The 23,100-nt window shown below is 37.1% G+C and overlaps 2 protein-coding genes across 2 annotated transcripts; both read right to left on the bottom strand.

Moving 5' to 3' along the window:
* Positions 1 to 201: 201 nt before the first annotated feature.
* LOC134812782 (large ribosomal subunit protein uL13-like) lies at positions 202 to 17,895 on the bottom strand. The gene is made up of 4 exons (XM_063820349.1): positions 17,694 to 17,895; positions 16,056 to 16,211; positions 14,602 to 14,703; positions 202 to 765 (listed from the first exon to the last, which is right to left on the bottom strand). The coding sequence occupies exons 1-4, from the start codon at positions 17,850 to 17,852 to the stop codon at positions 631 to 633; spliced, it is 552 nt and encodes a 183-aa protein (XP_063676419.1). The 5' UTR covers positions 17,853 to 17,895; the 3' UTR covers positions 202 to 630.
* A 1,143-nt stretch (positions 17,896 to 19,038) lies between these two features.
* On the bottom strand, positions 19,039 to 22,164 carry LOC134812586 (pre-mRNA-splicing factor RBM22-like). The gene is made up of 5 exons (XM_063820072.1): positions 21,981 to 22,164; positions 21,794 to 21,911; positions 21,565 to 21,673; positions 20,277 to 20,458; positions 19,039 to 20,086 (listed from the first exon to the last, which is right to left on the bottom strand). The coding sequence occupies exons 1-5, from the start codon at positions 22,145 to 22,147 to the stop codon at positions 19,454 to 19,456; spliced, it is 1,209 nt and encodes a 402-aa protein (XP_063676142.1). The 5' UTR covers positions 22,148 to 22,164; the 3' UTR covers positions 19,039 to 19,453.
* Between the last annotated feature and the right edge of the window lie 936 nt (positions 22,165 to 23,100).

Here is a 23,100-nt window from a genome sequence, read left to right as displayed (position 1 = left end):
TCGCGATAATTCTCGAAAATTATCGCGATAATCGATAACGATTTTTGGGAAATTATCGGCCGATAATATCGGTTGGCAACCCTACTGGGGGGGGGGGGGGGGGGGGGGGGCATGTCAACTATTAATCGATTTAGCAAAAAATCTTAAAAGATTTTCGCGATAAGCAAATTCTGTTCGTGGTACAAAAAAGAAAGTACAGTGTTTGAAATAGCACAGTAATAAAATTACTCGTATAAATTTCGTAAAACATCTATCCAACTCTCACACTGAGTTTCATGTCTGATACAGTAACACGTGATCTCAGATACAGTAACACGTGATCTCAGATACAGTAACACGTGATCTTAAATACAGTAACGCATGATCTCAGATACAGTAACACGTGATCTCAGATACAGTAACACGTGATCTCAGATACAGTAACACGTGATCTCAGATACAGTAACACGTGATCTCAGATACAGTAACTCGTGATCTCAGATACAGTAACACGAGATCTCAGATACAGTAACACGTGATCTCAGATACAGTAACACGTGATCTCAGATACAGTAACACGTGATCTCAGATACAGTAACGCGTGATCTCAGATACAGTAACACGTGATCTCAGATACAGTAACAAGTGATCTCAGCTAAGATCATCCCAGTCGTAGAGCGGAGTAGCTTTCTTTACCCTACAGTCAGGGGCCTTCACGAACATATCTCTCTCTTCTCCTGAATACTCGGTCAGGGATTTAAACACGTTATCAGGCCCTTCCATCACCTGAAACAAGCAACCAGTCAGAGCTAAGTATTTACATCACCTGAAACAAGCAACCAATCAGAGTTAAGTATTTACAACACGTTACTCAAACACCCCTCTCGTATTACTTCGTAAGTTTTAATATAACTCCACTTTTTGAGAGCAACTGACAGCATATAATAGTCGGTACGATTATAAACTATTTCCATTGGTTATAACACCAGAAGCGTGGAGTTATATGCGAATCTAATTGCATGTATATTGTACAGGGATACACCCTACACCCCTGATATTGTATAATACAATTACACCAGTCATCGCACTCGGCTTCTCCTTGTGCGATTAACAGAGTAATCGCATTATACGCAGTTAGAATAGTGTATTATATTATTATGCGCAGTTAGAATAGTGTATTATATTATTATACGCAGTTAGATTAGTGTATTATATTATTATACGCAGTTAGAATAGTGTATTATATTATTATACGCAGTTAGAATAGTATTATATTATTATACGCAGTTAGAATAGTGTATTATATTATTATACGCAGTTAGAATAGTGTATTATACGCAGTTAGAATAGTGTATTATATTATTATACGCAGTTAGAATAGTGTATTATATTATTATACGCAGTTAGAATAGTATTATATTATTATACGCAGTTAGAATAGTGTATTATATTATTATACGCAGTTAGAATAGTGTATTATATTATTATACGCAGTTAGAATAGTGTATTATATTATTATACGCAGTTAGAATAGTATTATATTATTATACGCAGTTAGAATAGTGTATTATATTATTATACGCAGTTAGAATAGTGTATTATATTATTATACGCAGTTAGAATAGTGTATTATATTATTATACGCAGTTAGAATAGTATTATATTATTATACGCAGTTAGAATAGTGTATTATATTATTATACGCAGTTAGAATAGTATTATATTATTATACGCAGTTAGAATAGTGTATTATATTATTATACGCAGTTAGAATAGTGTATTATATTATTATACGCAGTTAGAATAGTGTATTATATTATTATACGCAGTTAGAATAGTATTATATTATTATACGCAGTTAGAATAGTGTATTATATTATTATACGCAGTTAGAATAGTGTATTATACGCAGTTAGAATAGTGTATTATATTATTATACGCAGTTAGAATAGTGTATTATATTATTATACGCAGTTAGAATAGTGTTATATTATTATACGCAGTTAGAATAGTGTATTATATTATTATACGCAGTTAGAATAGTGTATTATACGCAGTTAGAATAGTGTATTATATTATTATACGCAGTTAGAATAGTGTATTATATTATTATACGCAGTTAGAATAGTATTATATTATTATACGCAGTTAGAATAGTGTATTATATTATTATACGCAGTTAGAATAGTGTATTATATTATTATACGCAGTTAGAATAGTGTATTATATTATTATACGCAGTTAGAATAGTATTATATTATTATACGCAGTTAGAATAGTGTATTATATTATTATACGCAGTTAGAATAGTGTATTATATTATTATACGCAGTTAGAATAGTGTATTATATTATTATACGCAGTTAGAATAGTGTATTATATTATTATACGCAGTTAGAATAGTGTATTATATTATTATACGCAGTTAGAATAGTGTATTATATTATTATACGCAGTTAGAATAGTGTTTTATATTATCATACGCAGTTAGAATAGTGTTTTATATTATTATACGGAGTTAGATTAGTGTATTATACGCAGTTAGAATAGTGTTTTATACGCAGTTAGAATAGTGTATTATACTCAGTTAGAATAGTGTATTATATTATTATACACAGTTAGAATAGTGTTTTATATTATTATACGCAGTTAGAATAGTGTTTTATATTATTATACGGAGTTAGAATAGTGTATTATATTATTATACGCATTTAGAATAGTGTATTATATTATCATACGCAGTTAGAATAGTGTATTATACGCAGTTAGAATAGTGTTTTATATTATTATACGGAGTTAGATTAGTGTATTATACGCAGTTAGATTAGTGTTTTATACGCAGTTAGAATAGTGTATTATACGCAGTTAGATTAGTGTATTATACGCAGTTAGATTAGTGTATTATACGCAGTTAGATTAGTGTTTTATACGCAGTTAGAATAGTGTATTATACGCAGTTAGATTAGTGTATTATACGCAGTTAGATTAGTGTATTATACGCAGTTAGATTAGTGTTTTATACGCAGTTACAATAGTGTATTATACGCAGTTAGATTAGTGTATTATACGCAGTTAGATTAGTGTATTATATTATTATACGCAGTTAGAATAGTGTATTATATTATTATACGCAGTTAGAATAGTGTTTTATATTATTATACGCAGTTAGAATAGTGTATTATATTATTATACGCAGTTAGAATAGTGTATTATATTATTATACGCAGTTAGAATAGTGTTTTATATTAATATACGTAGTTAGAATAGTGTATTATATTATTATACGCAGTTAGAATAGTGTTTTATATTAATATACGTAGTTAGAATAGTGTATTATATTATTATACGCAGTTAGAATAGTGTTTTATATTATTATACGCAGTTAGAATAGTGTATTATATTATCATACGCAGTTAGAATAGTGTATTATATTATTATACGCAGTTAGAATAGTGTTTTATATTAATATACGTAGTTAGAATAGTGTATTATATTATTATACGCTGTTAGAATAGTGTATTATATTATTATACGCTGTTAGATTAGTGTATTAAACGCAGTTAGAATAGTATATTATATTATTATACGCAGTTAGAATAGTGTATTATATTATTATACGCAGTTAGAATAGTGTATTATATTATTATACGCAGTTAGAATAGTGTATTATATTATTATACGCAGTTAGAATAGTGTTTAATATTATTATACGCAGTTAGAATAGTGTTTTATATTATTATACGCAGTTAGAATAGTGTTTTATATTATTATACGCAGTTAGATTAGTGTATTATATTATTATACGCAGTTTGAATAGTGTATTATATTATTATACGCAGTTAGAATAGTGTATTATATTATTATACGCAGTTAGAATAGTGTATTATACGCAGTTAGAATAGTATATTATATTATTATACGCAGTTAGAATAGTGTATTATATTATTATACGCAGTTAGAATAGTGTATTATATTATTATACGCAGTTAGAATAGTGTATTATACGCAGTTAGAATAGTATATTATATTATTATACGCAGTTAGAATAGTGTATTATATTATTATACGCAGTTAGAATAGTGTTTTATATTATTATACGCAGTTAGATTAGTGTATTATATTATTATACGCAGTTTGAATAGTGTATTATATTATAATACGCAGTTAGAATAGTGTATTATACGCAGTTAGAATAGTATATTATATTATTATACGCAGTTAGAATAGTGTATTATATTATTATACGCAGTTAGAATAGTGTATTATACGCAGTTAGAATAGTATATTATATTATTATACGCAGTTAGAATAGTGTATTATATTATTATACGCAGTTAGAATAGTGTATTATATTATTATACGCAGTTAGAATAGTGTATTATACGCAGTTAGAATAGTATATCATATTATTATACGCAGTTAGAATAGTGTATTATATTATTATACGCAGTTAGAATAGTGTATTATACGCAGTTAGAATAGTGTATTATACGCAGTTAGAATAGTATATTATATTATTATACGCAGTTAGAATAGTGTATTATATTATTATACGCAGTTAGAATAGTGTATTATACGCAGTTAGAATAGTGTATTATATTATTATACGCAGTTAGAATAGTGTATTATATTATTATACGCAGTTAGAATAGTGTATTATACGCAGTTAGAATAGTATATTATATTATTATACGCAGTTAGAATAGTGTATTATATTATTATACGCAGTTAGAATAGTGTTTTATACGCATTTAGAATAGTGTATTATACGCAGTTAGATTAGTGTATTATACGCAGTTAGATTAGTGTATTATACGCAGTTAGATTAGTGTATTATATTATTACACGCAGTTAGAATAGTGTTTTATATTATTATACGCAGTTAGAATAGTATTATATTATTATACGCAGTTAGAATAGTGTATTATATTATGATACGCAGTTAGAATAGTGTATTATACGCAGTTAGAATAGTGTATTATATTATTATACGCAGTGAGAATAGTGTTTTATATTATTATACGCAGTTAGAATAGTGTTTTATATTATTATACGGAGTTAGAATAGTGTATTATATTATTATACGCTGTTAGAATAGTGTATTATACGCAGTTAGAATAGTGTATTATATTATTATACGCAGTTAGAATAGTGTATTATATTATCATACGCAGTTAGAATAGTGTATTATATTATTATACGCAGTTAGAATAGTGTATTATATTATTATACGCAGTTAGAATAGTGTATTATATTATTATACGCAGTTAGAATAGTGTTTTATATTATTATACGCAGTTAGAATAGTGTATTATACGCAGTTAGATTAGTGTTTTATACGCAGTTAGAATAGTGTATTATATTATTATACGCAGTTAGAATAGTGTATTATATTATTATACGCAGTTAGAATAGTGTTTTATACGCAGTTAGAATAGTGTATTATATTATTATACGCAGTTAGAATAGTGTTTTATATTATTATACGCAGTTAGAATAGTGTATTATATTATTATACGCAGTTAGAATAGTATTATATTATTATACGCAGTTAGAATAGTGTATTATATTATTATACGCAGTTAGAATAGTGTATTATATTATTATACGCAGTTAGAATAGTGTATTATACGCAGTTAGAATAGTGTATTATATTATTATACGCAGTTAGAATAGTGTATTATACGCAGTTAGAATAGTGTATTATACGCAGTTAGAATAGTATTATATTATTATAAGCAGTTAGAATAGTGTTTTATATTATTATACGCAGTTAGAATAGTGTATTATACGCAGTTAGAATAGTGTATTATATTATTATACGCAGTTAGAATAGTGTATTATACGCAGTTAGATTAGTGTATTATATTATTATACGCAGTTAGAATAGTGTTTTATATTATTATACGCAGTTAGAATAGTGTTTTATATTATTATACGGAGTTAGATTAGTGTATTATACGCAGTTAGATTAGTGTATTATATTATTATACGCAGTTAGAATAGTGTTTTATATTATTATACGCAGTTAGAATAGTGTTTTATATTATTATACGGAGTTAGATTAGTGTATTATACGCAGTTAGATTAGTGTATTATATTATTATACGGAGTTAGATTAGTGTATTATATTATTATACGGAGTTAGAATAGTGTTTTATATTATTATACGCAGTTAGAATAGTGTATTATATTATTATACGCAGTTAGAATAGTGTATTATATTATTATACGCAGTTAGAATAGTGTATTATATTATTATACGCAGTTAGAATAGTGTATTATACGCAGTTAGATTAGTGTATTATATTATTATACGCAGTTAGAATAGTGTATTATATTATTATACGCAGTTAGAATAGTGTATTATATTATTATACGCAGTTAGAATAGTGTATTATATTATTATACGCAGTTAGAATAGTGTATTATATTATTATACGCAGTTAGAATAGTGTATTATATTATTATACGCAGTTAGAATAGTGTTTTATATTATTATACGCAGTTAGAATAGTGTATTATATTATTATACGCAGTTAGAATAGTGTATTATATTATTATACGCAGTTAGATTAGTGTATTATATTATTATACGGAGTTAGAATAGTGTTTTATATTATTATACGCAGTTAGAATAGTGTATTATATTATTATACGCAGTTAGAATAGTGTATTATATTATTATACGCAGTTAGAATATTGTATTATATTATTATACGCAGTTAGAATAGTGTTTTATATTATTATACGCAGTTAGAATAGTGTATTATATTATTATACGCAGTTAGAATAGTGTATTATATTATTATACGCAGTTAGATTAGTGTATTATATTATTATACGCAGTTAGAATAGTGTATTATATTATTATACGCAGTTAGAATAGTGTTTTATATTATTATACGCAGTTAGAATAGTGTATTATATTATTATACGCAGTTAGAATAGTGTATTATATTATTATACGCAGTTAGATTAGTGTATTATATTATTATACGCAGTTAGAATAGTGTATTATATTATTATACGCAGTTAGAATAGTGTATTATATTATTATACACAGTTAGAATAGTGTTTTATATTATTATACGCAGTTAGAATAGTGTATTATCATGCCACTAATACTGAGCCCCCAGTGAAGGATGAGACTGCTGTGTGTAGTGTTATGTTGTGTGGTGGGCGCTGTGTACTCAGAAAATAAGAAGTGTCAATCCTGTGTAGAGATGGATGTAGACAATGCTAAGGGTAGCGCCAGTGTAATGGGGATCAGCATGACATTTAGCAAGGAGATGATGGATCTGGAAGCCAAAGTAGACGACAACGGTAGGCCATAAGAGTAGGCCATAAGAGACTGATTACAAGAATAAATTAACATATTTAGCGTTCTACCCACTATTTAACCGCATTATTTCATATTTTTAACATTTCACTATTACCCACTGATTGATCCCACTATTCCAGCGTTGTGTTCAGCTCCTACAGATGAGACTTGTGAAACTGCAGACGCAGTCTGCGGATCTGGTAACCTCACCATGAAGTGAGTTAGTAGGATTAGGGGGCCGGGAGGGGGGGGGGGGGGGGGGGGGGTAACCTCACCATGAAGTGAGTTAGTAGGATTAGGGGCGGGGGTAACCTCACCATGAAGTGAGTTAGTAGGATTAGGGGGCCGGGGGGGGCCGGGGTAACCTCACCATGAAGTGATTTAGTAGGATTAGGGGGCCGGGAGGGGGGGGTTGGGTAACCTCACCATGAAGTGATTTAGAAGGATTAGGGGCGGGGGTAACCTCACCATGAAGTGAGTTAGTAGGATTAGGGGGCCGGGGGGGGGGGGGGGGGGGGGGGAAACCTCACCATGAAGTGATTTAGTAGGATTAGGGGGCCGGGGGGGGGGGGGGGTAACCTCACCATGAAGTGATTTAGTAGGATTAGGGGGCCGGGGGGGGGGGGGGGGGGGTAACCTCACCATGAAGTGAGTTAGTAGGATTAGGGGGCCGGGGGCCGGGAGGGGGGGGGGGGGGTAACCTCACCATGAAGTGAGTTAGTAGGATTAGGGGGCCGGGGGGTAACCTCACCATGAAGTGAGTTAGTAGGATTAGGGGGCCGGGGGGGGGGGGGGGTAACCTCACCATGAAGTGATTTAGAAGGATTAGGGGGCCGGGGGGTAACCTCACCATGAAGTGAGTAAGTAGGATTAGGGGGCCGGGGGGTAACCTCACCATGAAGTGAGTAAGTAGGATTAGGGGGCCGGGGGGGGAGGGGGGTAACCTCACCATGAAGTGAGTTAGTAGGATTAGGGGCGGGGGTAACCTCACCATGAAGTGAGTTAGTAGGATTAGGGGGCCGGGGGGGCCGGGGTAACCTCACCATGAAGTGATTTAGTAGGATTAGGGGGCCGGGAGGGGGGGGGGGGGGGTAACCTCACCATGAAGTGATTTAGAAGGATTAGGGGCGGGGGTAACCTCACCATGAAGTGAGTTAGTAGGATTAGGGGGCCGGGGGGGGGGGGGAAACCTCACCATGAAGTGATTTAGTAGGATTAGGGGGCCGGGGGGGGGGGGGGGGGGGGGGGTAACCTCACCATGAAGTGATTTAGTAGGATTAGGGGGCCGGGGGGGGTAACCTCACCATGAAGTGAGTTAGTAGGATTAGGGGGCCGGGGGGGTAACCTTACCATGGAGTGAGTTAGTAGGATTAGGGGGCCGGGGAGGGGGGGGGGGGGGGGGGCCAGGGGGGGGGGTAACCTCACCATGCCCCTCCCCCCACTCAGTTACACTATATCTAATATAGTAGGGGTATAGTTTAACAATTGATTTAACCCCCCCCCCCACTCAGTTACACTATGTCCGTGACGCAAGAAGGAGTTGGTGTGGTAGACGTTGTGATGATCGCTCCTATGATAATGAAGGGTTGCTTGGAAAAAGAGAAGGCAACTTGTAAAGTAATATCAGCAATGATAGTAGAGGGAGCTAAAGAAGAAGCAGAGAAGGCGAAGGAACCTGTTCCTGAGATCGATATGTTGGCTTGTAAGTTAAAACTTAGTTAGTAACACACGCATTACACGTCAACTAACCACTATTAGTTAGTTACACACGTATTACACGTCAACTAACCACTATTAGTTAGTTACACACGTATTACACGTCAACTAACCACTATTAGTTAGTTACACACGCATTACACGTCAACTAACCACTATTAGTTAGTTACACACGTATTACACGTCAACTAACCACTGTTAGTTAGTTACACACGTATTACACGTCAACTAACCACTGTTAGTTAGTTACACACGCATTACACGTCAACTAACCACTATTAGTTAGTTACACACGCATTACACGTCAACTAACCACTGTTAGTTAGTTACACACGCATTACACGTCAACTAACCACTGTTAGTTAGTTACACACGCATTACACGTCAACTAACCACTGTTAGTTAGTTACACACGCATTACACGTCAACTAACCACTATTAGTTAGTTACACACGCATTACACGTCTACTAACCACTCTTAGTTAGTTACACACGCATTACACGTCAACTAACCACTATTAGTTAGTTACACACGCATTACACGTCAACTAACCACTATTAGTTAGTTACACACGCATTACACGTCAACTAACCACTGTTAGTTAGTTACACACGCACTACACGTCAACTAACCACTATTAGTTAGTTACACACGCATTACACGTCAACTAACCACTGTTAGTTAGTTACACACGCACTACACGTCAACTAACCACTATTAGTTAGTTACACACGCATTACACGTCAACTAACCACTGTTAGTTAGTTACACACGCATTACACGTCAACTAACCACTATTAGTTAGTTACACACGTATTACACGTCAACTAACCACTATTAGTTAGTTACACACGCATTACACGTCAACTAACCACTATTAGTTAGTTACACACGCATTACACGTCAACTAACCACTGTTAGTTAGTTACACACGCATTACACGTCAACTAACCACTATTAGTTAGTTACACACGCATTACACGTCAACTAACCACTGTTAGTTAGTTACACACGCATTACACGTCAACTAACCACTATTAGTTAGTTACACACGCATTACACGTCAACTAACCACTATTAGTTAGTTACACACGCATTACACGTCAACTAACCACTATTAGTTAGTTACACACGCATTACACGTCAACTAACCACTATTAGTTAGTTACACACGCATTACACGTCAACTAACCACTGTTAGTTAGTTACACACGCATTACACGTCAACTAACCACTATTAGTTAGTTACACACGCATTACACGTCAACTAACCACTGTTAGTTAGTTACACACGCATTACACGTCAACTAACCACTATTAGTTAGTTACACACGCATTACACGTCAACTAACCACTGTTAGTTAGTTACACACGTATTACACGTCAACTAACCACTATTAGTTAGTTACACACGTATTACACGTCAACTAACCACTATTAGTTAGTTACACACGCATTACACGTCAACTAACCACTGTTAGTTAGTTACACACGCATTACACGTCAACTAACCACTGTTAGTTAGTTGCACACGTATTACACGTCAACTAACCACTATTAGTTAGTTACACACGTATTACACGTCAACTAACCACTATTAGTTAGTTACACACGCATTACACGTCAACTAACCACTGTTAGTTAGTTACACACGCATTACACGTCAACTAACCACTGTTAGTTAGTTACACACGCATTACACGTCAACTAACCACTGTTAGTTAGTTACACACGCATTACACGTCAACTAACCACTATTAGTTAGTTACACACGCATTACACGTCAACTAACCACTGTTAGTTAGTTACACACGCATTACACGTCAACTAACCACTATTAGTTAGTTACACACGCATTACACGTCAACTAACCACTATTAGTTAGTTACACACGCATTACACGTCAACTAACCACTGTTAGTTAGTTACACACGCATTACACGTCAACTAACCACTATTAGTTAGTTACACACGCATTACACGTCAACTAACCACTGTTAGTTAGTTACACACGCATTACACGTCAACTAACCACTATTAGTTAGTTACACACGCATTACACGTCAACTAACCACTGTTAGTTAGTTACACACGCATTACACGTCAACTAACCACTATTAGTTAGTTACACACGCATTACACGTCAACTAACCACTATTAGTTAGTTACACACGCATTACACGTCAACTAACCACTGTTAGTTAGTTACACACGCATTACACGTCAACTAACCACTATTAGTTAGTTACACACGCATTACACGTCACTATTAGTTAGTTACACACGTATTACACGTCAACTAACCACTGTTAGTTAGTTGCACACGTATTACACGTCAACTAACCACTATTAGTTAGTTACACACGCATTACACGTCAACTAACCACTGTTAGTTAGTTACACACGCATTACACGTCAACTAACCACTATTAGTTAGTTACACACGCATTACACGTCAACTAACCACTATTAGTTAGTTACACACGCATTACACGTCAACTAACCACTGTTAGTTAGTAACACACGCATTACACGTCAACTAACCACTCTTAGTTAGTTACACGCGCATTACACGTCAACTAACCACTATTAGTTAGTTACACACGCATTACACGTCAACTAACCACTGTTAGTTAGTTGCACACGTATTACACGTCAACTAACCACTATTAGTTAGTTACACACGTATTACACGTCAACTAACCACTATTAGTTAGTTACACACGCATTACACGTCAACTAACCACTGTTAGTTAGTTACACACGCATTACACGTCAACTAACCACTATTAGTTAGTTACACACGCATTACACGTCAACTAACCACTATTAGTTAGTTACACACGCATTACACGTCAACTAACCACTGTTAGTTAGTTACACACGCATTACACGTCAACTAACCACTCTTAGTTAGTTACACGCGCATTACACGTCAACTAACCACTATTAGTTAGTTACAGTTTACACACTACCCCAGGTATGCTGAACAGCTGTGATAGTGATGGTAAGAACTGTGAGAAGTTGGACGAAGTTAAGGCTCCGGGCTCTGGTGCTGAAACGCGCTCTCTTCTCTTCTCTTCTCTCGTCTTCTTAACACAGCTCATATACCACTCATGTTGAGAACTTTATTTTCAAGTTCTAGAAAGACTTTTAGGGTTTAAATATTACTTTTCGGATTATTACCTTTTGGGTACACGGGGTTTTCATGAGAAATTTAAATTAAACTTGTTTATCTACGAAAAAAATGTTTGACGGACAAAAAACTGAAATGGTTAAAACAGTAATATATACCCCGATTGGTTAATATATAATGATGACATTTGTTTTCTGAAATTCTCTAAACTGTAAACCTGTAAAGGACGCATCAACCCCATTATGTCCATTTGACCAAAAGTTGAGGAATAAATGGGTAATGGGATTGCTCTCACTAATTATTTAATTATTTAAGTTAGCCATACTACTACTGCTATTTAAGTTACATAACTAAATGTGAAAAAATAAGATGAGAAAGTAGGATATATATATATATACATAATATACTTATAACAGAATGTATTAGAAGCTATTTATCCGAAAGAAATGATAGTAAAAAATACTAATATTTCGGCTCGTAAAAGTTGTTATCTAGACTTAAACATAAGTATTTATCAAGGGAAGTTTAGAGTGACATTATATGATAAAAGAAAAGATTATAATTTTAAAGTTATATCTTATCCCTTTTTAGATGGAAACGTTCCAAATAATTTGTCTTACGGAATATTTATTTCAGAATTAATTCGACACTTAAGGGTTTCAAAAATTGTGTTACCGAACTTTTAGGTAAATTGGTTGCGCAAGGATTTAAGTTAGCTGCATTGCGCAACAAGTTTTTCAAGTTTTATAAATCAAGATCAAATATTTGGGGTAAATATGGTAGTGATATTTATGATGAATTTATTGAAATGTTTCAATCACCTAATATTATTTTGTAATTTGTATCGACATATATCGTTTTTCAGTTATAAAGTTACCTAATATCAATTAATCATTTTAGTATTTGTGATTAATTTGTATTGATTTATTATTTGTGACTTATAAATTAGTAACCATTATATTACCGTCTGAAAAAATTATTGTCAAAAGTAAAATTTATGAAGGAGTAAGTTGTCAGTAGATGCGAATTTGTATATTCATGTATTGCTTGTTTAATCTGTTTTTTGTGTTAAATTTACGATTATTTGTACCTGAGATTCTGCGATTAAATTTATTGTTTTGATTGTAATGTTGTGATATTGCATAATTTATTGTAAATATAATATATGTTTCAGAATATGTAATGTAACGTGATGGAAATATTATTTTAAGCGGGCATATCCTGTCCAAACCCAGGATGCACGACATGAAGAATTCGTTGTAACTTTGTATGAAAAGCATTAATAGGCAAAAGCTTCCTCCGATTACTAGACAAACACTTCCCCAGAGGACACCAATTCCACAAGCTGTTCAACAGAAACACAATTAAGCTATCCTACAGCTGCCTACCCAACGTAGGATCCATCTTAGCGAGCACCAGACACCAAGCTCAGAAAGAACCTACTATAAAGGCGAAAATGTGCAATTGCAGAAAGCCGGAAATGTGCCCACTGAAAGGACAATGCCTGGAAGCAGCAGTGATATATGAAGCAACTATTGCAGTGGAAAAGGAAAAGAAAGAGCACAAATATATTGGGCTAACTGAAAACACTTTTAAAACCCGTTTCACTTTCTAACAAGCTCTTTCAAACTCGAGAAGCTGCGAAACCAGACGGAGCTATCTAAGAAAATATGGGAGTTGAAATATAAACAAACCCCATATAAAATATCTTGGAAAATAATCCAACATGCTCATCCGTACAAGGGGGTACGAAAGATTGTCATCTCTGCCTTACTGAAAAACTTTATATTATTTTTTTAAAGACGACAATCTACTAAATAGGAGAAAAAACTTATTAGCAAATGTAGGCACACCAACAAATTTATGCTCAAGAAATGTTTCTAAGAATATTTTATTTTATTTTATTTTGTTTTTGTTCTCGTTTTTCGTTTCGTTTTGTTTTGATTTTGATTTTGATTTAGTTTAGTTTAGTTAATTTATGAAGGCGCTTGTAAGGAAAATATTAATTTAGTAATAGTAAATTATTCTGACACTGATGATTGCGGAATATCAAATAACGGAGTAGTTCGCTGTTTATTAGTCTCATGATTGAAATACTGATAGTTGGATAATATCCGGTTGGAAAAGACAAGGACAAATGAAACAGGAAGTTAGAAATGTAGGCAAATTTTAGGCGTCAACGCCATCTTCAGGCTCACATTATTTGTTATATATAACAATACTACTATATATAGTAGTGCTGAAAGTATTAAATAAGATTTAATACTTTCAACACTAATATATTATATAGTAGTGTTGTTATATATGATGATTGCGTTTGCATGAAACTTTAAGTTTGTAGAATCGTTGTTTTTCTTGTACAACGCTCCCCTCCCGGATAGAGCACTCTTGAAACTGGATTTCTCCAAACAAACATCATAAATACATATATAATATGTATAATACCTTTGAAATATTGGCAGCGTAGGGGTAGTTGTGTCCTGGAAAGAGATGTAACCTTGCCAGCCTCTCCTGTAAAGCGTGCTTCTCAGGTAACTTCAACTCAACCTGAGACCACGTATTTAGCTTATCACTCATCAAACTATTTATATAGTCACTAAAGTATACAAATTAGCGTGAAAGTAAACACAATTTGATAAGTTCGCCACGTTGAGGCACTCCCAACCCAGAATAGGTTCTATACCCCTCACCACCCCTCTTGAGTCTTTACCCCGCGGCCGCCCCTATATACCACTAACCCCCTGCGGCCATCCCTGCCCCTTTTTACCCCTCACAGCCCCTATATACCTCTCCCTGCCCCTTTTTAACCATCACAGCCCATCTATACCTCGCCCTGCCCCTCTTTAACCATCACAGCCCCTCTATACCTCGCCCTGCCCCTCTTTAACCATCACAGCCCCTCTATACCTCGCCCTGCCCCTCTTTAACTATCACAGCCCCTCTTTACCTCTCCCTGCCCCTCTTTAACTATCACAGCCCCTCTTTACCTCTCCCTGCCCCTTTTTAACCATCACAGCCCCTCTATACCTCTCCCTGCCCCTCTTTAACCATCACAGCCCCTCTATACCTCTCCCTGCCCCTCTTTACCCCTCACAGCCCCTCTATACCTCTCCCTGCCCCTCTTTACCCCTCACAGCCCCTCTATACCTCTCCCTGCCTCTCTTTAACCATCACCGCCCCTCTATACCTCTCCCTGCCCCTCTTTAACTATCACAGCCCCTCTTTACCTCTCCCTGCCCCTTTTTAACCATCACAGCCCCTCTATACCTCTCCCTGCCCCTCTTTAACCATCACAGCCCCTCTATACCTCTCCCTGCCCCTCTTTACCCCTCACAGCCCCTCTATACCTCTCCCTGCCCCTCTTTACCCCTCACAGCCCCTCTATACCTCTCCCTGCCTCTCTTTAACCATCACCGCCCCTCTATACCTCTCCCTGCCCCTCTTTAACCATCACAGCCCCTCTATACCTCTCCCTGCCCCTTTTTACCCCTCACAGCCCCTCTTTACCTCTCCCTGCCCCTCTTTAACTATCACAGCCCATCTATACCTCGCCCTGCCCCTCTTTAACCATCACAGCCCCTCTATACCTCGCCCTGCCCCTCTTTAACCATCACAGCCCCTCTATACCTCTCCCTGCCCCTTTTTACCCCTCACAGCCCCTCTTTACCTCTCCCTGCCCCTCTTTAACTATCACAGCCCATCTATACCTCGCCCTGCCCCTCTTTAACCATCACAGCCCCTCTATACCTCGCCCTGCCCCTCTTTAACCATCACAGCCCCTCTATACCTCGCCCTGCCCCTCTTTAACCATCACAGCCCCTCTATACCTCGCCCTGCCCCTCTTTAACCATCACAGCCCCTCTATACCTCTCCCCATCCTCTCACCCCAATAATCAAACCTGTAGACGAAGACACTCAGTAGGTCTGAATATATGGAAGTCTTTGGAGTAGACGTGTCTGTGTCCTTGCGCGTAGCCGGAGTACCACCACAGTACCTTCTTATCTGGTACTACTAGCTGTTTAGTGTTTATAACTACCACGTGATCTCCAGCGTCCTGCAACAGAGTCTCCTTTTAACCATGTTAACATCTGTTTAGTGTTTATAACCACTAGTATATATAGGGGGGGGGGGGGCCAATGGCATAAAATGGCATAAAATGGAGACTTTTTCTATGGAGAAAATGGAAAAACCCATGAGTAATTCTCCATTTTCTCCATTTTATGCCATGAATTTTGTCTTCGAAATTTCATCTTTAACACCATTTAACACCTAAATTGGACATCCTAACATGTTTATTTACGCTTACTAGGGGCGTAACAAGCTTATGAAAGCTCATAGTAGGCTACTAGATGCTTATACTAGGTTAGTAGAGGCACACTTCAGGCAAACTCATAATTACTCAAGCCTAGTGTAAAGTTATTTCTACAGGCTAGGCTACAGCAGGAGTGCGTAATAGGGGAGAGTAATAGGCACTGAGAAGTGAGACCTACATCCTCGCAAGTCGAAACAAGCTCGCACTGCAAAGGGGAGGCCTGCCTTCCGAGATCGCTTTACCAGGGGGAAGCCTCGAGTCCAAATTTGTGTATCGACTATTATATCGAGGGGTAGGTGCAGACTTCGATAAACCGAAAAACCAAAAAAATATTTTCGGCTAATAATGAAGAGGGTAGCATAAAACGTGGAGAAAAGTGGTTTTTAGAAACCACTTACCTCTCGTATCGAGAGCTCCCGATTCCGAGCTCGTGTTGCAAAGGGGAGGCCTGCCTTCCGAGATCGCATTACCAGGGGGAAGCCTCGAGTCCAAAATTGTGTACCGAGGGGTAATTTTCTTAGTCAAAATTTTTCAAAGTTTTTCTGAAAAACACTTTTCTCCACGTTTCATGCTACTTTGTTCATTATAAGCCGAAAATATTTTTTCGATCAAAATTTTTCAAATTTTTTCTGAAAACCACGTTTCATGCTACCCTGTTCATTATTTGCCGAAAATATTTTTTTCCCCTCCATACACAATTTTGGACTCGAGGTAATGCGATCTCGGAAGGCAGGCCTCCCCTTTGCAACACGAGCTCGGAATCGGGAGTTCTCGATACGGGATGTACGTATCGAAAATGACTCGGACCGAAAATTTTCTAAGTCAACATTTTTCAAAGTTTTTCTGAAAACCACTTTTCTCCATGTTTCATGATACTCTGTTCATTATTGGCCGAAAATATCTTTTTTTAAAATAATTTTTCTCGAAATTCCAAATTTTTCAGGTTTTCAATGGCATAAAATGGCATAAAATGGCATAAAATGGCATAAAATGGAGACTATTTCTATGGAGAAAATGGAAAAACCTATGAGTAATTCTCCATTTTCTCCATTTATGCCATTGGCCCCCCCCTATATATAGTAAGATGGTTATAAATTATATGATTTATCATTGCTCACTCCTAAAAAGTAGACAACATTATCAAACAAACCATAACGTTACTGTAAATAACACAAATTGTCACAGACCATAACGTTACTGTAAATAACACAAATTGTCACAAACCATAACGTTACTGTAAATAGGTTTGTGTCTGCCCTCCAGTAGTTTGCAGACTGTCCTTGCTATGCCCTCTAACTGCTGACCAGTAGCGTCTAGCAGGACCCACTGCCGTGAAGTGACAAGGAGCTTAGCGTTCCTGGTGCAGGCAAACCGGTGTGACATTGCTCTGGGTGTTACTGGGTTATCATTAGCAGGCAAACCGGTGTGACATTGCTCTGGGTGTTACTGGGTTATCATTAGCAGGCAAACCGGTGTGACATTGCTCTGGGAGTTACTGGGTTATCATTAGCAGGCAAACCGGTGTGACATTGCTCTGGGTGTTACTGGGTTATCATTAGCAGGCAAACCGGTGTGACATTGCTCTGGGTGTTACTGGGTTATCATTAGCAGGCAAACCGGTGTGACATTGCTCTGGGTGTTACTGGGTTATCATTAGCAGGCAAACCGGTGTGACATTGCTCTGGGTGTTACTGGGTTATCATTAGCAGGCAAACCGGTGTGACATTGCTCTGGGTGTTACTGGGTTATCATTAGCAGGCAAACCGGTGTGACATTGCTCTGGGTGTTACTGGGTTATCATTAGCAGGCAAACCGGTGTGACATTGCTCTACTGGGTGTTACTGGGTTATCATTAGCAGGCAAACCGGTGTGACATTGCTCTGGGTGTTACTGGGTTATCATTAGCAGGCAAACCGGTGTGACATTGCTCTGGGTGTTACTGGGTTATCATTAGCAGGCAAACCGGTGTGACATTGCTCTGGGTGTTACTGGGTTATCATTAGCAGGCAAACCGGTGTGACATTGCTCTACTGGGTGTTACTGGGTTATCATTAGCAGGCAAACCGGTGTGACATTGCTCTGGGTGTTACTGGGTTATCATTAGCAGGCAAACCGGTGTGACATTGCTCTGGGTGTTACTGGGTTATCATTAGCAGGCAAACCGGTGTGACATTGCTCTGGGTGTTACTGGGTTATCATTAGCAGGCAAACCGGTGTGACATTGCTCTGGGTGTTACTGGGTTATCATTAGCAGGCAAACCGGTGTGACATTGCTCTGGGTGTTACTGGGTTATCATTAGCAGGCAAACCGGTGTGACATTGCTCTGGGTGTTACTGGGTTATCATTAGCAGGCAAACCGGTGTGACATTGCTCTACTGGGTGTTACTGGGTTATCATTAGCAGGCAAACCGGTGTGACATTGCTCTGGGTGTTACTGGGTTATCATTAGCTTTCTTAATCTACCAATGTTAGAACTTATCAACTTTAACAGTTCATTCCATTCACATGCTCTTACATTTCATTGCAGAATAATCTAAGATTCCATTTTCTGTAAGTAAAACCAATACATAATGGAAAATGAGTGCTAGAAGGATAAATAATACATAATACATGTTTAACAACCTCCGCAGAGCTATATTTCAAGAAATAAAATAAAATGCTGACTCCAGAATTGTTAACACACTAATTACAATTTTAAATCACATTGCAGATTTACTAGTCATATTGTTAAAGTTGTTTTTAAATTATAATTTAAATCAGTGGATAATAAAGGGCGCTGCTTATTGATTGAAATTGCGCGTTTTGGTCTAAAAAGTGTATTTTTAGACATGATGTCACCTAATTTCTACTTTATAAGGGGGGGGGGGGGGCCTATGGTAGCCAGGGGGGCCGGGGGGCACTATGGTAGCAAGGGGGGGGGGGGGGGGGGGGGGGGGGGCTATATGAAATGTTACACCACTAACTTAAATGAAAGCAGATAAGACTAATTGTCGTTTCCCCTGCTCTTGCTGGTTCCCAATCTCTGAGGATCCTGGGAGGGGTAATGTATGACATGAGTTCCCGGAGGGGCCATCAGTGGCATCCTCATTCCGGCAGGGCCAGGAAGGGGGGGTAGGACGCTGCCAGCCAGCGCGCGCAGAACGGGCGGCTGAGGCACGTTGTCAGCACGAAGCCCAAAGAAGTCGTGAGCTAGCAGTTCGGCAGGAGGTTGAGGAAGAGCAGGAGGTAAACCAGGGACAGGGGGCAGTGGGCGGGGTTCCTCCTGTGCTTTTATAGCCGGGGCTCCCTGACCTCTCCCCCACAGGATCTTTAACCTCCTTCCTTTAATTATGAGCTTGTTAAAGGCTCCCTGGACTGCTTTCTCTGCAGACTCTCTCTGAGAGAAGTTAACAAATGCACACCCACTTTTAGTGACCATGTTTATGTTACGGATCTCACCATACTGATAAAAGATATCCCTCAAGTCCTGTTCCTTAATGTTAGCGTCCAGTCCCCCCACGTAGACTGTAGTAATGGTCTTATCAGCAGGTGGGGTTAGTTTGGGCATATCAGCCGCTCTCTTCAACAACTTGTCCGCCACTGGGTCATCAACACCGTAATAACGATCCTTTATGTTCTGAAAGAGATCTCTTTGCTTATAAAATAAGAAACGCTGTGTGGCCCTGTACAGGGCTGACAGGGCTAGTAGCGTATACAGTAGTCTTGTTATTGTAGTATTATTCAATGTTGGAATTAATCGATAAAATCTGAACACTGCAAGGCGAAGGAACACAACTGAAACAAGGCCATGACAAATTGAGTAATACCTGATTAGCAAGCGGGTCGTTAGGGTCAGTAGGCATCTCGTGTCGGTACGGGCACTCCTCTCCCCGCTTACACTCCCCTTTCACCCAGAAGGAGCAGATATGGGCACGATTTCGTTTGTAGTAAGGGGTAGTTCGTGCTAATTTCATGAGCAATTCGTTAGGGGCCTTACCTCCTGCTCCTCCTGTCAGATTAGTAGGTCATTTTGTATAACAAAGATACAATTAGAAACAAATAATTGTTGTGTACGTACGTGCTACAGGATTGTACGTGCGCGGAAGTTATATTTAGTTATTATTTTATATATGCGCGGTACGAATATAACGATTTTTCCACACCGCAGAAGGACTTCCCACAAAACTGTACCAAATAAAATGGTAATACAAATGTCTTGAAACTTTTCAGATACCTTACAAGACATATTTATAACGTACGAAATGTGGCGGTTTTCCGAAAATTTCGCCATATTTTCGGACCTCCAAAATTTCGGTCGTCGTAATAGAATCCGTCGCATTATCTTTTAGCTTATTTCAATGACTGTGCCTTCACTGCTTTATTTTGTTTCTAAAAAGTAATATCAAGTAAAATAAATAAATAAATTCTGGCATCTTGGGACAAATTATCACCACACCAATGACGAATTGAATGTCAAGCAATACAGTTTAAATTTGCATTAAAATACATGTATGTGCTAACATGAAAGTCTTACAGTCTTAACTCTTAATACAGACTAAGTTTGAACATGATTTTACCGAATTTCAGAAATTTCCTTACTGCTTACTGTCACAAAAATGATGAAAAATACCCTTATTTTCTGTGACGTCCGAAATGAGACGGTTTTTGTTCAATTTCGCCATATTTTCGGACCGCCAAAATTTCGGTCGTCGCAAATTGGTCCGCCACAAAAAAGTCTTGTAAGGTAGTAAGATACTTATAATAGGAATATTCTGTGCGAGTTTGGGTGAATTTTATGTGCCAAACTTGAAATATTACTTCAAACACAAGAAAATATAACCACAAATTTTGAGATATTTTCTTGTGTTTGAAGTGATATCTCAAGTTTGGCACATAGAAATTCGCCCAAACTCGATCAGATTGTTCCTATTATAGTTATTTTACTATCTGGAAAGTTTAAAGAAAATTGATCAACACGATCTCGAGATAAATGCCTTGGTACCAAATATTATACCTTGGTACAGTTTAGTACAAAAAGTCCAACTCCACAACCGTCCGAAAATCCTGATCGTTTTGAGAAGGAGGCTGAGTTAAACTATTATAAAGCGTGCATACCTGATCCACCAGCTTTTGCTAAGGCAGATTCGTTGTTCTGTTGGTAATATTCCCTGTTCACATCGGATTTTGGTATATTGTCTTGCATCTTGAGGGCAGCGTCCCTCACCTCAAATAATATTCAGATTAGAAAATATGTACACATGTTGACAGAGTAATATGTAATATGTTATATGTAACATGTAATATGCAGCATATTCCTTATCTAACAATGTCTTATAGTATACACCTGCACAGGAAGCCCATATTCTAAGTCTAGTAAACAAGTCTGACAGACGTTCTTTGTCTTTGCGCAGGTTTGGCACACCTCTGTCTTCTTGTACCTCATCTTAGCACCGGGGCACCATCTGAAATATTATTTGTTAGATTGGAGCGGGCAACACACCAACACACTACACAGGGGATGTATAACTTACCTAAAGACAGTGAAGGGACGGTTACAGATAGTGCACTCCTTCCCGTACGTCTCACGTATCATCCTCATGTACGGATTATCACCTAGACACGTCTGGCACAGAATTGGGAAATCACTTGTCTCCCAGTTCATACGGTTGTAAGTGTTCGCTCCAAGTGAGGTTGCCATGGTTACTCTATATAGTTGAAATATTAGAGGTTAGATACTATAGTTATGCTCATAACTAGCCCATGCTAGTAGTTCACGCTTCAAATTTAAAAGTGTGCCACATTTTTCCAAATTGATGTAAAATGAAACAACAGTTCGGATATGTATATATACAGGGTGGGCCACAAAAGACTACCCATTTGTACCATTTCTATTCATCGCACATTCCATGTGAGAAGAACGATATAAACAAGCAGGACGGATCATCTGTGATAGTCCTTATTAGTTAAAATATAGAGAGAATGGAATGTGCGATGGATCATGGTGAATAGAATTGATAAAACGTGAATAAATCGGTGGTTTTTTAATTTTTTTACCCAGGATTTTTGTTGGTGGTTTCTATTAACCAATGTTAACAGTTCTGTGTGAGAAATTCAAGCTAGCTCGCTCAGGGGCTAAATTGGTTAAATAAGCTCAGTGAAGCTCGCAATCACACAAAACTTGCCACACAGGTTTAGCTACTTGTTATTAACATTCTGTGAAATTTAGAAGCAAAAATATTTAGCAGAACATAAGTTATGCCACTTTTTGTTTAAAAAATAATTAGTGAGATCTCAGCGAGCTGTTACAATTTTAAGAGATAAGGATGGGTAGTCTTTTGTGGCCCACCCTGTGTATATAATATACTCTCAGTAGTGTAGGTACACTATTACCCTCCAGTATAAAGTCAGCTGTGTGTATTTAAAGAGATGATTAAAGAAATTAACATTCCCAATATTCAGCCAATATGTTGAGAGTTAAACTCAACAGTTGGCTCAACACTGTTTGTTTTACTGTGGTTACTAGGTGGTTACTAGGTGGTTACTAGGTGGTTACTACTGTTTGTTTTATCTAAGATTTGTGAACGAGGAGGGTTAAAAGAGGGATAAGAAGAAATGACGAGCTATCCCCCCCCCCAGCTATCCCGGGAGGGG

This window comes from Bolinopsis microptera, chromosome 3 (genome assembly GCF_026151205.1).
Source record: "Bolinopsis microptera isolate Bmic1 chromosome 3, MBARI_Bmic_1.0, whole genome shotgun sequence".
NCBI classification, from domain to species: Eukaryota; Metazoa; Ctenophora; class Tentaculata; order Lobata; family Bolinopsidae; genus Bolinopsis; species Bolinopsis microptera.
Note: the sequence above shows the minus strand (reverse complement) of the source record. Positions and strands in the feature narration are given on the sequence as shown.